The 16,030-nt window shown below is 43.6% G+C and overlaps 1 protein-coding gene across 9 annotated transcripts in view; it reads left to right on the forward strand.

Moving 5' to 3' along the window:
* The window catches only part of PTPN13 (protein tyrosine phosphatase non-receptor type 13), a 144,583-nt gene that overhangs the window by 77,991 nt on the left and 50,562 nt on the right, over positions 1-16,030 (forward strand). For all 9 annotated transcript variants that reach the window (XM_035114073.2, XM_060278416.1, XM_060278419.1 and 6 more), the window contains 6 exons: positions 5,569-5,664; positions 6,556-6,652; positions 11,740-11,959; positions 13,575-13,649; positions 13,850-14,024; positions 15,566-15,719. In XM_035114073.2, the coding sequence (XP_034969964.2) occupies positions 5,569-5,664; positions 6,556-6,652; positions 11,740-11,959; positions 13,575-13,649; positions 13,850-14,024; positions 15,566-15,719 (817 nt within the window). The remainder of the gene's footprint in view (positions 1-5,568; positions 5,665-6,555; positions 6,653-11,739; positions 11,960-13,574; positions 13,650-13,849; positions 14,025-15,565; positions 15,720-16,030) is intronic.

The following is a 16,030-nucleotide window of genomic DNA, read 5'->3' on the forward strand; positions in this document are numbered from 1 at the left end:
ACATTTCCAGGTCTCTTCCAGTTCAGGTCTGTGTGCGATTGCACACATATCAGTCACACGATTGCCTGTACTACCATGCTTGCAAAAGGAAAATCAAGAGTGGAAGAGTATTATCATTCCTACTAACCGGAGTGTTTGTAATAACAAACACATGGTCACATCTGTTTCCCCGAAACACTTCCAGAATTATCCTGCAGAATTATCCACCCTTCATCAAGGCAAGCGAACAAGAAACATTTCCACAGTTCCTGGGCACATTCCAGCCAGGGGGAAATGTCCAAGCAGGAGCCTGAAGGAAAACCAATATGGGGTGTGGCTTGGTTTTGATGGTCAGATAGGGTAGGGAGAACTGAAGGCTGAATTCAACCTGTGGACTGGACCTGAGAAAAAAATAATAGTTTATTATCTAAGAGACTTAGGATACAAAAGGAAGGAAGAGGGTGTATGTTCAGGTACAACACTTTTGTTCTGTTACACAGTAGGTGTTTCATAACAACCAGGTAGAATTACCTTTTAAAAAATGTTTTGGAGGGGGAGGAGCTGAGATAATAATAATAATAATATAATAATAATTTATTATTTATACCCCGCCCATCTGGCTGGGTTTCCCCAGCCACTCTGGGCGGCTTACAACAAAATATTAAAATACAATAATCTATTAAACATTAAAAGCTTCCCTAAACAGGGCTGCCTTCAGGTGTCTTCTAAAAGTCTGGTAGTTGTTTTTCTCTTTGACATCTGATGCGTTCCACAGGGCAGGCCCTCTGCCTGGTTCCCTGTAACTTGGCTTCTCGCAACGAGGGAACCGCCAGAAGGCCCTCAGCACTGGACCTCAGTGTCCGGGCAGAACGATGGGGGTGGAGATGCTCCTTCAGGTATATTGGACCTATGCCGTTTAGGGCTTTAAAGGTCAGCACCAACACTTTGAAATGCTCTTGGAAACGTACTGGGAGCCAATGTAGGTCTTTCAAGACCAGTGTTTTGTGGTCTTGGCGGCTGCTCCCAGTCACCAGACTAGCTGCCGCATTCTGGATTAATTGTAGTTTCCGGGTCACCTTCAAAGGTATACCCACGTAGAGCGCATTGCAGTAGTCCAAGCGAGAGATAACTAGAGCATGTACCACTCTGGCGAGACAGTCTGCAGGCAGGTAGGGTCTCAGCCTGCGTACCAGATGAAGCTGGTAAGCAGCTGCCCTGGACACAGAATTGACCTGCGCCTCCGTGGACAGCTGTGAGTCCAAAATGACTCCCAGGCTGCACACCTGGTCCTTCAGGGGCACAGTTACTCCATTCAGGACCAGGGAGTCCTCCACACCTGCCCGCCTCTTGTCCCCCACAAACAGTGCTTCTGTCTTGTCAGGATTCAACCTCAATCTGTTAGCCGCCATCCATCCTCCAACCGCATCCAGGCACAGAGATGGCAATTGGTCATATAATAACTACCCCACAAGACACTGCTTCCGTTCTGAAATATTAAAATTAATGATTAGCTGTCACACACACACACACACACACACACACACACACACACACACACAGAGAGAGAGAGAGAGAGAGAGAGAGAGAGAGAGAGAGAGAGAGAGAGAGAGAGAGAGAGAGCCAACTGATAATGTTAGAATCTTAGTACATTCTATGGAGGCAAGCTTATGATGCAAGAAGCTTCTTCCTTGTTATCGACACCCTCAACAGTTTGTGCAAATTTAGCTTGTTTCTTTTCCAGGAAATTTAGAATTGCAAAATTTGCCTATAGAAATTAGGCTAAGTTGCAAAGGATAATTTCTATTGCAAATTTTTCAGTTTTGATTGGAAAATTTCCTGATCTCCTAGAGAGTGATCTGCTTGAGCATGTTTCTTGTACTCTTGTTTAGTAAACAAAGCTAAAAGCTTTGAAGCTTGCCAGCCCTGCTTAATAATTGTTTGCGGCTGGTGCACATTCATTTTTACTAATGAACTTACAAAATGGAAAAATTTCCACATAAAAATAAAGCGCTGGCAAAATTCCCTCCGTGCCCTCCCTACCCCCGCCCCAATCACTGGCACTTTGTGTTTATAATATATTGCCTAACCCTTGGGAACCCTCTTAAGCCTGACAGTATGATATTCAGATAACATCAGTTATGTATAAACAACAACCCCCCCCCCAATAGGCTGGATTTCACCAGCCTTATTGTAAAGTAAATAGATTTGTTGTGCTACTCTCTTGATGCCTGGTGATGGTTGCTCAGCATCATGCGCCAATTGTCCTTGTTCAGGGTCATTCTGTCCCATAGTGTGTGCAATAAGAGCTTTATATTAAAAGACCAGGCTTTAGCTGCATCATCTGCACCACGAGAGCTGTTTATTCCTTCTTGGCAAGCTAACGGCCCTTCTAGACGTCCTTTTTATGGTGCTCATGATGCTATCAGGGCAGTCAAATGAGGTTCTGCTTTCATCATGTTTGGGCTGCTTCATTTTCAATCAGTGCATATCCCATAACTTTCTGCTGAAATTCCATAACTTCTCATGTTTAAGATGTGTGTGTAGAGGCGGCGACCATTTTGCTCGGGGGTGAAGAGGGTATGTGTGTGCCCCGTTCCACGCCGTTCCACCCCTTCCTCCCTCGTTCTGCCTTCTTCCGGGTCCAAGCGGACCTGCGTGTCGGCAGTCATGCGTCAATTGGACGTGCCTAAAATGGTCCCTCCCTATATATGTGCGTGCGTTCCACTTTTGTTGCCCTATAGCCCTTCCAGACAGCCCCAGCATTGGGAAAACATCACAGAACAACTAATAAAGCAGAATAAGTCCACCACAAATGCGCTATTACTGTGTCAAGAACACATTGCAGAATACACCCACAATAAAACACCCATTGGGGAATGGGGTAGACCAATGATTCTTAACATCTGGAATTTGTCAGTATAGCATTTTGAAATTGGATGTCATTCTAACATATTTTCTCCTCACTCAGTCTTTCATGTCACGGTTGTGATGCTCGCTCGCCACCCAAAATTGCATTGTCTTCAAGTAAAAGTTGCACATGTGGTTCAGCTTGCGGTATTGCAGTGAGGGTATCTATAGAACAGGGCACATGTTTCAACTATTACTGCTTGAGCTGTAGCTGTGTTATTTCCTGCGTAAAATAGAGTGACCACCATTTCTCCCAATAAGTTTCTGTTCTGTGTCATTTTGAAGCGGGAATGCTTGGCTCCATGAGTTTAACGTGGGTTTTTCATGCATGAGCAAGTATGGCATAGTATGCAACGGTTATTGGTTAAGAGACACACAATCCCTGTCCTTTAAATGCAGTCATAAATCTAGCAGTGGTCCAAGCATATTTTTTGTGTGGTTAGTGTGGTCTTTTGAACTGGGTTAATCGTATTTTGCTGACTGTGGAAGTTGGCAACACAGACTACTGTTGTTTCAGGGACAGAATGGGTTTGATAGAACATGAGGCTTTCAGGACGAGCCACTCCTAGCTCCAGATATTAAGATTTCTAAATGATACTTGCCAGGAACTTTAATGTTATGTTTTTTAAAATCTTTAGCTAATGTCATTATATATTTTTACCAACATTGGGGGCGGGGGGAGCAGGGAAGGTAACTGATCTTTTTAATCATCTCCTTTAAAAAAAACCTAGAACAGTAGGGTAAATATGTCTCTCTCCAGATGTTGTTAGACTCCACTTCTCATCAGCCCCAGTCAGCTACTTGTTCCCAATCTTAATTTAGATCCAAAATGCTTGCCACAGATTATTTAAAAAGGTGGGAAACCTCAAACATTTATTTAAAAAAATATTAGTAATAAATATACAGATATGGACAACTGTTTCACAAAAATATTTACCTTGTTTTGTTTATGCATTTATGGCGTTTGTATGCCACCCCATAACATAAAGTTATTCTAGCAGCTAAGAATAAAGAAGCTAACAAAATTCAAAGGAAAGCATAAAACCATGAAACATGGAGGAAACCAGCATAAATGCAACAAAGCAGAACTTGTGGCACCTCAAAAACTAAAAACAGGTTTTAGAAAACCGAGGCCCAGACTGCTTTAGTTACTTAAAAGGCTTGGGTTATTCCCATTTTTAAAGAAGAATTCCCTCCCGCCCTTTTGGTATTGCTTGTTTTAATTATCTTATTTCCAGACACACACACACTTGCTGGTGATTTGTATAACATGTTTTTGAGAACTTCTGCATTGATAATTTGAACCTTGTTAAACGTAGGCCTTGTTGTTTCTGCTTTTATTCTTGATGTTTGGCAGCACTGAGCTCTCCTCCATGTTACGACTTTGGGGCTTACATCCATTGCCTTCAATAAGTGATGTGTTCTGTTAGTTTTGAGCCGAGGTTGTTACTTTCTGGGAGCACGTGCTTTCCTGATATTGTCAACCAGGCAGAACAAGCGCAAATTCAATATAGATTGGCACACGCATTGATTTTCCAGCCGCATTACTTGCTCTATGTCAGTCCTGGCTGGCTAACAACACTCTGTAGCTTTAATTCACAGATTCAGCGAGCGTTTGCTAGTTTTAAGTTGATCCTAAGGAATTCTGATTCAGGGTAGATCCACACCAGCTGAGGAAAGGTTGAGATGTCCTACATGTTACTAAGCTCCACCCTAGATGCAATAATAAAGGATAAACATAGCAACAGAAGGAAGATATCAGTGTACACTCTGTTGTGTTCAATATAATGATTGGTGTTGTCCATTCTTTGTTGCCATACTACAAGCTTATTTCTACAACAGAAAAAAGTGTAAACCTATACGCCATTGTCAAGATTTACTTGATCATAAAAGAGTCCTACTGGATCAGGACCACATGCTGTTTCCTATAATGGTCAACCAGAGGCCTATAGGTGCTCACAAGAAGGTCATTAGAACAATAGACCTATCTTAACTTGATTTGTTTTACTAGACCTTTTTACAGAAGGCCACTGCGAGTTAAGTTTTCGATATTTACTGAAACAACATCTTATCTATATTCTGTTAATAATCATCGTTGACTGCTTGATGGATATAGCAAATGGTTTCCTCTGAGTTTATGTCTCATCTTCTTCAGTCAGTACATCAATTATAATTAATGATATTTGGGGCCTGCTCTGTCTGACTGCTGCTAACTACCTTAAAGGGAATTCCCAAATTCTAGTACACATACCGTGTTTTTAAACTTAGTTTCTGAACCTGGGGAGCCTTAAACATGGCCAGAAGAAATGCCATATCTTGAACAGGGGTGATTTAAACAGAAGATTTGAGCATCATCCAGTGATTTCTTCTTTTTCATTGAGTTAGATCTGCGTTAGGCCTTTAAGAAAGTGGTGGTGGTGACAGACTATCAGAACCAGAACAGAGTAAACAATACTATGTTCTGGTAAATTGGCCGAGAGGTCTGCAGAATTAAGATGTTTTGCAGAACCATTTATGCCTCAACAAATTTCTGTGGCGACAAGTTCCAGAACATCACAATGATGACCAGCATTTCCACCCCACATCTTAAAAAGCATGTACAATGGTCATACAATGTATAATGGGTGCCATGTCCCTGTTGACCGTTCATACTCTTCTGTGTTTCTTTAAAAAATCTTTCAGAGCATGTACAGAGATATAAATCGTACCACAGTGACATATACAGCACGGAAAGTGAGACCCCATCGTTCATTTCTTCAGAGGCAGATTTCAGGCAAGGTAAGAGCCAAACGAATGCCAAAAAAAATGGCATTTAGTTGGGTTTCCTACACCACAGATCTTCAACTAATGGGCTGTGACTTGAGCAAAAGCATCACTGCTTTTATCACCAAAGGTGTCAATATCATATTTAATGTTGAATCTCCTCCCATCTCATTGCAAACCACTGATTAGTACCATTGTCTCTTCTCCTTTCACATCATTGGTTTTGGGAAAAGTACTAGGTAGGCTGCACAGGGAAATAAACAACAGAAAAAGAAAGAGAAGAGAAGGGTCTCCCCCAGACAACTTGTTTATTGAGCATTCATTCTGATTTGCTTACCCACAGCTAATCTTGAGGTTTTGCAGTGTCTGCTCTTTATTGAGAATTTCTGATTTGATGTGAAGAAGTTCTATGACAATGTGCTTTCCTCTTGATTTTTTTGCACAGAGGTTATACATCTTCCCACCAGTTGACCGCCATGGCACCCTTTTTAGTGAATCACTTTCTGAACCGCAAAAAGGCCTTTTTTATATAAATAGAGGGAGATTTGTTGCAACAGAGTGCTTTAATCTACAATGCAAACTGGCTTTATTCCAGTTCAACTGTCAAGGTTTTTCTGTTAATTGTAGCTTGGTAGCATTGAACTATCTGGTAAGGTCCTGTAGTTCCCCTTTACAAAGCCCAAAGGTAACCACATGGTAACCACAGAGTAATGGACAATCTCTTAAAAATACGACTGATGCCACTTTCCAGTGTTACCATGTCTCCGTAGATGTAACATGGATGTACTACCCCCTTGAAAAGTGGACACCTTCATCCAGTGAAATTTTTGATGCTACACTAAGATTTCCTGCACAAGCTTAAGTCGGGTTTTTTTCTTTTGGTCTTGCTTCTTTTTCATGTTCCAGTGAGAAGGTTTGAAGCATTGAGAGATGACTCCAGTGGTCCTTCCCCAGGAGCAGATGATCTTTCTTCATCAGGTCGAATACATGGACAAAGGTTGAGGTAAAAAAAGCATGAGAGTCTAAGAGTCTGCTGGATCAGGCAATGGCCCATGTAGTCAGCCATCTTGTTCTCACAGTGGCCGACCAGATGCTTGTGGTAAGTCCAAGAGCAGGAGGTAAGCACAATATCACCTTTCCTACTGCTGGCTCTCAGCAGCTGGCATTTAGAGGCCTATACCTCCTTCAGTAGTGAAGGTAGAACATGGCCATTGTGGTTAGTAGCCATCGGTAGCCTTATTCTCCATGAATCTGCCTAATCCTCTTGAAGTTCTCCAAGCCACATGTCACTGGATCATGTGGGAGCGAGTGCCATAGTTTAAATATGAGTTGTCTGAAGAGACACTGTGAGAAGAATGGAGGAATCATAGTTTTAACAAAAACCAGACAAAATCTCCAGGCCTAGTTCAGAAGTAAGCACATATAGTTTGACCATGAGTAAGCAGTCACCTTCCTGCCCACACCCTCCTCTCATACACCCAGTTGTAGAGGGAAATTCCTGGTTTCTTAGTCTCCTGGTTTGTCATTCTGGTTTTGTAGGGAGAATGCATGGATGGATTTCCAATTCAGGTGAATTTCACGTAACTTCATTTGTAAGTCTGTTCCATCCCATTTCTGCATTAAAACGTGGGTTTTGTTTTTGTTTTAAATACAATGGTATGAAAATGAGTACTTTTTGTCACACTATGTTTTTCTAAAAGATACATTTTAGTACATTTTTTGATGTGCAAATTCTTACTGCAAAATTCAGAGAAGTGTGGAATCCCAGCAATAATCCAAGAGGTGCAGATTAGGGCTGGCTCACTTAAAAATGCATGCCAAACTAAGTTCTCTTCCATCCTTCATGACAAGGCCTCGAACCTCACTTTTCTAGTTCGTTTATCATGGGTTACTGTGATTTAAGAGATCATGGAGTCTCTACCAAAGTCAACCATGTGAGTAGGAGGTGGCTGGAGAGTATAGTTCAGAAGCCCATCAGCCTTTCATACTCAAACTATGGTTTATTGAGTGACCTCATTACATCTGGACTAATGGGTGGCAGTCAACTAAGTTTCATTCAGCATAGATCCATTCAAATTAATGAACACGGCCACATTAGGTCCATGAATTATGGTGCGTCTACTCGGAGTAAAACTTAGTTGAACACCGCCCATTTTGTCTTCGTGAATTTGAGATGAACGAATTTCTTCCCTTGCCCAATGATTTATAGTCTTATATCCCACCTTTGCCCAAACTTGGAACAGTTCAAGGTTTCATCTGTAAATTTTGAGGCAGGATTATTTCTGACTAATTCGCCAAGAAATGTGTGGGCGTACATGAACTTTTCTGCAACTGTTTAAATAAAAAAAGGGGGGAAGGGTTGGTGGTTATTTTGTTTTTTAAAGAAACTATCCTCCCACTTACAGGAAAGAAGTATGTGTCTGGAAATTTGTGAGCGTGTAGGTGTCGCCTTGGGTCACCTGCCAGAAAAGTCAGAGGATGTGTAGGACTGGAGACCCTTCACAGGCCATCAGCTGAATACCAAGTCAGACCATTGGTGCATCTAGCTTAGTATTGTTTACAGCAGGGATATCCAACCTGGTGCCCTTCAAATTCTGGCAGGAGCAATACTTTCAAATGGCAATACAGGCTGGGGTTCTGACAGGAGCTGTCCAGGTTGGAGATGCTGTGGGGTTTAACCTGGGACCTTCTGCATGCAATGATCCTTTCCACTGCTTCATAATGAAATCGGTCTCACTTGAAATACATGTCAATCCATGTAGACATGAGGAACCAGTCTTGCACTTCAGTCTTGAACTGGAAACTGGAGGGAGCCAAACTCTAGTGGCAGTAAAATCTTGGTATGTGTCTGTAAGGGTGTTGTTGCGGCTACTCTTGAGTAAAGACGCCCAAGTCTGCTCTCTGTCTTTAAGAGTTTTATTGTGCATAGTATTTACAGTGCAGAGATAACAGAAAACATGACCTCTCAGTCACTCGCAGAATCCGGGAGTGGATGTTTCTGGCTACGGGACCAGCATAAGAGTTTGGGCACCCCAAAACACCTCCTCCCGACCTTACATTTGGTGGTGCGCCTTAATTTGGGCGTCGGAAGGGGCTGCCTGCTCCCCTCCACCTCTTGGTCCTTGCGGCGCAGGGGCTCTCCAACATCGCTGAGCCCTGACACTTCCATCCCGCTCACTTCCTGATTCCCCTCACCTGACCCACTGCTGTTGCTCTCACTGGGCAAAGTGCTGGTCAGCAAGAGGGGAGGAGGCTCCATGTAGGAAGGCCCCCGGAGAGTGTCCATGACAAAAAAAAAAAATTATTTGCGAATCTGAATATTTCACAAATAGCTGGTTCAATCCATGCACCTCTTCTCTTATTGGAGCTCAATTTATTAGTGTGCTCATTTAAGAGGTACTTGCTGTTGAGCATCATGTCTTGGGCCAATATGCCAAGGGACATGTTTCCTTGGGATTCAGCAGGTGAGCTGCTGTTCTGTCCCTGCTGAGTGCCTGTACCAGCAATGAATCCTTTTGAAGAGTGCAGTGATTTACGGTCCCTCCAATAAATTGATTTGGGAGGAGGTACTGAGAAGAATTGATGCTTTTGAATTATGGTGCTGGAGGAGACTCTTGAGAGTCCCATGGACTGCAAGAAGATCAAACCTATCCATTCTGAAGGAAATCAGCCCTGAGTGCTCACTGGAAGGACAGATCCTGAGCTGAGGCTCCAATACTTTGGCTACCTCATGAGAAGAGAAGGCTCCCTGGAAAAGACCCTGATGTTGGGAAAGATGGAGGGCACAAGGAGAAGGGGACGACAGTATTCTTGAAGCTACGAACATGAGTTCTGCGGGAGGCAGTGGAAGACAGGAGTGCCTGGCGTGCTCTGGTCCATGGGGTCACGAAGAGTCGGACACGACTAAACGACTAAACAACAACTGAGGCAGGTGGCGACTGATGAAGCTATGTGAAACTATAATAACTGCAGCTGTGGGACATAAATGATCGTCGGGGGCAAGGAGGACCACATTGTTGTCAATTTCAGTGCAGCGGGCATTGACATGGGCATTCCCTTGAGGATGATAAAGAGTCTGTCAAAACATGTTTTCTTGCTCCTCCAGCATTGTGAACACTTTTCAGAGGAGAAACCATTTTAACATATTTACCTGTATAATAAGATGAGGTAAGTAATCTACCTGTTGAAATTTCAGTACCAACAAAAACAGCTTTTAAGCAAAGCTGTAATACTTTTTCTTTTTAAACCAAGCTGCTGCACCCTATTTTGTTGTAAAACAGCCCCACCCTTCTTTATCCACCCACAGGAAAAAAGTCCTATTGACTGCAACCTTTCCTCCGGTTCTTAATCATTTCTGGGGCGTTCAAGTTCAGGATGACTACAACCGATGGCCAGTTCTGCCTTTTGTAATGCCATTGAGCATCTGAAATGATCCCTTCCCCTTCCAGTTACAACCCTTTGAAGATATTATCACTGGGTTAGCTGCATTCCCTTACCTTAGTATATTTTTGAGGGAGTCCTCTGAACTGGGAAAAAAGTCTAATTATAAGGCAGAGAGAAAATGAACAGAAACATTTGATACTTAAGCCAGTGTTTTTACTGCCGTCAGTCTAAAAAATGTTTTGGGTTGTGTCTCTCTTCTTAGTGCCGGTCTGTTGTGGGGCCTACCAGTGAGGGAAAGAAATAATGGATACAGCACACAGTAACCCTGTGTGTTTTGAGAGCTTCTGCTCAGAAGACGCCTGTTTCCCTCTCGTCAACCTAATGCGCAGCAGTGCCTCTTGAAGTTCATCGCTGTAGCTCTTACCTTCACCACAATCCCATTTTCCAGTTGACTGGTAATCCTACCAGCACTAAGTTAATAAGTAATTCCTATGGTCTGACTTAGGGAACTAAGCCAAGAAGTTCAGAGGTAGCATTATAAATTTAGGTCTGACCTTGAGGCCATGGATGGTATTGTTAGGAAAGTGGGGGTTTCTTTACAGTGGGTGTTTTGAGAGGCTGCTTCATGTGTTATGAGACTCCTACGCAGAAGGTGTCTTGGTGCAATAATTTATATGCCGTCTGGGTGTAGTCATCTGTGATGATTTTATGCACTGATGTAGTGGTTAGCATGTTGGGAAAGGACCTACGGTATGAGAGACCAGGTTTCTAATCCCTGCTCAGCTGTGAAACTCACTGGATGACCTTGGGCCAGCCACCATCTCTCGGCCTAGCCTACCTCACAAGGTTGGAAATGGGGAGGAAAAGAACCGTGTATACCACCTTGAGCTCCTTGGACCAAACAAACAAGTTATTGACAAATGTGTCAGAAGCCACAGTTGGGCGCATGTGTAGTAGTTACTAAGGGAGGACGGATCAGTCTGTTTCTAGTCCATTTGAATTTTGCCTGTGTCTGTTCACAAGCTCATCTCTCTGTGTTTGTTCATGCGTGTGTGTGTTTTCCTGTATGAAAATCTATACGAAAGTTCATATTTAAATACGTACTTACCTATGAATTTATGATAAATATGCACATAAGATAAATACCTATTGTGGATTCACAATGAAGTATTCATTTTATCACTGTGTTTAAAAACGTACACATTTCTAAACATTTTGCCCTAAAATGTGCAATTTTTAAAAATGCATCTTTGGTGCGTTTTTGAGCTGAATTTTAGAAGATTCGGGGCAGACAAAGTAAAGCATTTCTTCAAATAGCGCACCATTAAACTATGGGATTTGCTCCTGCGAAAAGTAATGGTGGCCACCGACTTGGATGGCTTTCAAAGAGCATTAGACGAATTCATGGATAAAACTTATCAGAGGCTACCAGCCCTCATGGCTGTGTCTTACCTCCAGTAATGGAGGCAATATGCCCCTGAATGCCGGTTGTTAGGAATCACAAGTAGGGAGAGTGCTGTTGCGTTCAGGTCCTACATACAGGCTTCCCGTGGGCTTCTGGTTGGCCACTGGGAGACCAGGATGCTGGGCTACATGAGCCTTTGGCCTGATGAAGCTGCTCTTATGTTCCTAGCATGCCTGATGAGTGCATTTCTTCGTGGCCAATCAACTTTCCTTCCCCCACTTCTTCTTCTTCCCCATCAATAGACAGTACGAAGCGCCACTTGAAGGCAACCTGGTGAGCCAAGAAGTAATGCTAAAGCGCCAAGAGGAGGAGATGATGCAGCTGCAGGCGAAAATGGCCCTCCGTCAGTCTCGACTAAGTCTCTACCCTGGAGAAGTGGTGAGGTCGCCGGTGCTTGACATGACAAGGGACCCCCTGAGAGAAATTGCATTGGAAACAGCCATGACCCAAAGGAAACTACGGGTAATGTTTAGGCATCTGTACTGTTGAGGGAACATCAGACGCATAAGTCACTGTTTTGTTTTAATTATTTACTTCTGTTTCTATCTTGCATTTAATACTGTGCACTGCCCTGAGATCTTTTGATGAAGGGCAGCATATAAATGTAATTAATAATAATAATAAGTGCAAATTTCTGGCTACAGAGTACCAGAATTTCTCCTCCTGCTTTGTCCAAAGTCACTAAAAATGCACACACAGAGACTTCCATTTCACCACTTGTTTTGACTTCAGGTTGAGCTACAAAGTGATTGTTTGCTTGCAGCTCAGTCTTCAGTGGCCGTTTTCAGTTAATCACGTCTCCATTGCTCATGCTTACACTCTCTCCATTATTTGAATTAAATGTGTTTGTATAAGTGCTTCACATTTAAAAGAACATAAAAAGGTAAAGGTACCCCTGACCGTTAGGTCCAGTCACGTACGACTCTGGGGTTGCACACTCATCTCGCTCTATAGGCCAAGGGAGCCAGCGTTTGTCCGCAGACAGCTTCTGGGTCATGTGGACAGCATGACTAAGCCGCTTCTGGTGAATCAGAGCAGCACACAGAAACATCGTTTACCTTCCCACCAGAGTGGTACCTATTTATCTACTTGCACTTTGATGTGCTTCCGAACTGCTAGGTGGGCAGGAGTAGGGACCGAGCAACGGGAGCTCACCCCATCGCAGGGATTTGAACTGCCAACGATTCAAACTGCCAACCACCTGATCGGCAAACCCTAGGCTCTCTGGTTTAGACCACAGCGCCACCCGCATCCCTTTTAAGAGAACGTATGCTTCTTCAAAAAATGTGTTGGGGGTTGGTGACCTTATGTTCTCTTAAAGTTTGTCTGTAAAAAAAAAAAATCTCATTCATACAGGCATTCCTTAGATTCTTACTGGGAGGCCTGCGTGTCCCAACAGCCATGGAGGTGATTAAGCAAATGGGTTGGGACTACCGTGTCTGGTTTTTTGACACCGGCATGTTGAGAAATGGTGAGAGCCATTTAGTCAGTGTTTTCCTAGAATGTCTCCAGGCTACCTACTGCCTGTTGCGGCTGTTGTTTCAAGTCCCTTCCAAGGCACTCATGAGACAAAGCAAAGGATCCTGAGAGCACAGTCTAAATGACTTCCTGGTATATTAGATGCATGACTGCATATGGTTTTCAAGCCTCAATTCCCCCCCCCCAAAAAAAACACCTTACCAGTAATTCCACAATTAGGAGATCAGTAATGACAGACAAGCTTGCCTGAAATACAACTTACCTGCTCCTATTATTTACAGTACTTATTTTATTGATTGCCTGCCCTTTACCCTGAGGTCCCAGGACGGGCTAGAGGATTAAAATGCAACTTTAAAAACAATTTAAAACAACCTTACTACTGATATTCCACCATAAAGGGGAGCATTTGTGGCAACTTGGAGACAAACAGAAAGCTTTGTCAGATACATAAAGTGTTGTTCTTAAATTTGCAATCCCCACATATTTCCCAATAGCTGCTGGTATCTCTGCTACCAAGTCTTTAGTTTTCCATTGTTAATGCCTCTTTTTTAAAAAAATTAAAATACAATTTACTAATAATAAATTCTGTGCTTTGTAGAATTTCTTTGGTCCCGAGTTTGTGAAAACTACTGTTGATCCATTCACCTCCTTGGACCTGCCAAAGTCAATCTTGGTAAGTTAAAAACAAAAATAACACTTACCGTAACTATATTGGCATATTAGTTTATTTATTTAACTAATCTGTAGACACCCTTTAAACCAGAAGCCAATTCTCCAAAACATGTTAAATTGCTTAGTCTCCCGTAAAATGTCCTCTTATATTTTGGTTCCCAACAATACACAGTCCTTTGTAATTTGTTTCATGAAACACAGAACAAGAAAGGGAAGAATGAAGACAATCGCCGAAAAGTAAATGTCGTGCTTTTAAGTGGGCAGAGGCTGGAGCTGACTTGCGATACCAAGACAGTATGCAAAGACGTGTTTGATATGGTAGTGGCCCATATTGGCTTAGTGGAGCATCATTTGTTTGGCTTAGCCACTTTAAAAGGTAAAGGCATTATTTCACTAAGGGGGGACGACGTGTAACACATCACTTTATGGCAGCAGCACAAGTGGTGACTTGCATGTGTGAGTGATCAATAATCACAAATGGAATATCCATATCATCCCAGAACCAAACTACACATTATAATGTACATGAGTGAGAGCATCTTAAAGGTAAAGGTAAAGGTACCCCTGACCGTTAGGTTCAGTTGTGGACGACTCTGGGTTTGCGGCACTCATTTCGCTCTATAGGCCGAGTGAGCCGGCGTTGGTCCGCAGACAGCTTCCGGGTCATGTGGCCAGCATGACTAAGCTGCTTCTGGCGAACCAGAGCAGCACACGGAAACGCCGTTTTCCTTCCCGCCGGAGCGGTACCCATTTATCAACTTGCACTTTGATGTGCTTTCGAACTGCTAGGTGGGCAGGAGCTGGGATCAAGCAACAGGAGCTCACCCCGTCGAGGGGATTCGAACTGATTGGCAAGCCCTAGGCTCTGTGGTTTAGACCACAGTGCCATCTTGGCCTCCTCCTAAAACAGTGGTTTTCAACCAGTGTGCTGTGGCACCCTGGGGTGCCTTGAATGATGGTCAGGGGTGCCGTGGACAACATTGGCCTCTGTCCCTCTTTTCCTTCCCTCCCTCCTCTGATGCCCTCTCATGTCTCTGCCGTGCAAAGGCTTGCACAGCTGTTTATTGCAGCAGCCCTGGCTACAAGCTCTCCGGGCGAACGGTACCTCTGGGAGGCACCTCTCTTTGGGGCCGGATAGCTCAAGAGACTAGGGATGGCAGCGGCAGCAGCTGCCCAGAGGACTTGCAAGGAGAGGGGAGAGGAGCCTCAGGGAACACTCCACAAGGGAGGGTGTTGGGAAAAGGGTGAGAGGCTGCCAGCTCTGCAGGCAAGGGGTGACATAATTGGGCTCCTAAGCCCCAGAAAGAGTGCAATAGGTTAAAGGAGCCGTGGACTCAAAAAGGTTGAAAACCTCTGCTCTAAAAGATTCCAGTAACAGACGCTGATCTCAATTGAGACCATAGTGCAAAGGCAGGGACTAATTTCCTCCTGCACCATTTTTCCTGATATAACTCAAGCCACATGCTGATGTTACCAAGGCAAACAGGATCGGGGGGGGGGGAGAGTTTTTGTAAGGTGTGATGCCACAAGTAAAAATTTTCCCAGATGATCTAGGTCAAGGGTGGAGAACCTCCAACCCCCAAAAGACAGTCTTGGCCAGCCAGAGGATCCAGTTTGGCCTCTTGAGGCCTCCCCCCCCCACACACACACCATGCCCACCTGTCAATCAGCTGATAGTGATGACAGCTGATAGACGGGAGAGCAGAGTTCAATTCTGAATGGGCTGTGGGTGCCTATTCCCAGTGAACACAGCCCAAAGAAAGCCTGTAAAATTAAGGTTTCATTCATGTATTTTTACTCGATGACCAATCGGAAATTGAGTAAACCCAACGCAAGTTTTGTAAAAGGAACAACTGCCAGTGAAAATAATGCCTTAATCAATTATTTCTGGGTTTCCTCCCTCTTTTTTGATGACAGAAAATGAGTTTTTCTTCATCGACCCCGAGTTGAAACTGACTAAAATAGCTCCCGAAGGCTGGAAAGAAGAACCAAAGAAAAAGAGCAAGAACGCAATCAACTTCACTTTGTTCTTCCGCATTAAGTTCTTTGTGGATGATATTAGCTTGATACAGTGAGTATGTGACCCACACTGCTATACATGCATTCTCCTGAGGGATTCGATATGCTTCTAAATGCACCTGCTCTCCCTGAAAACCTTGCACCCCTCGCCCAGGCAAACCACGGTTTCCCATTACATCCAAACCACCCTCCAAACCAAGAATTGAAAATTGGTTTCAGATCTTGATTTGCTATTCTGGCTCGGAGGTCGAACACGAAGGCTGGAGAAACTCTTTTCAGCCTCCCAGTGGCTGGCAGGGCCAGAGGCAAAAATGGGCAGAACAACTTCTATTTCGTTCCTTTCCCTTAGGAACAATAATGTTT

This window comes from Zootoca vivipara, chromosome 9 (assembly GCF_963506605.1).
Source record: "Zootoca vivipara chromosome 9, rZooViv1.1, whole genome shotgun sequence".
In the NCBI taxonomy this organism is placed as follows: Eukaryota; Metazoa; Chordata; class Lepidosauria; order Squamata; family Lacertidae; genus Zootoca; species Zootoca vivipara.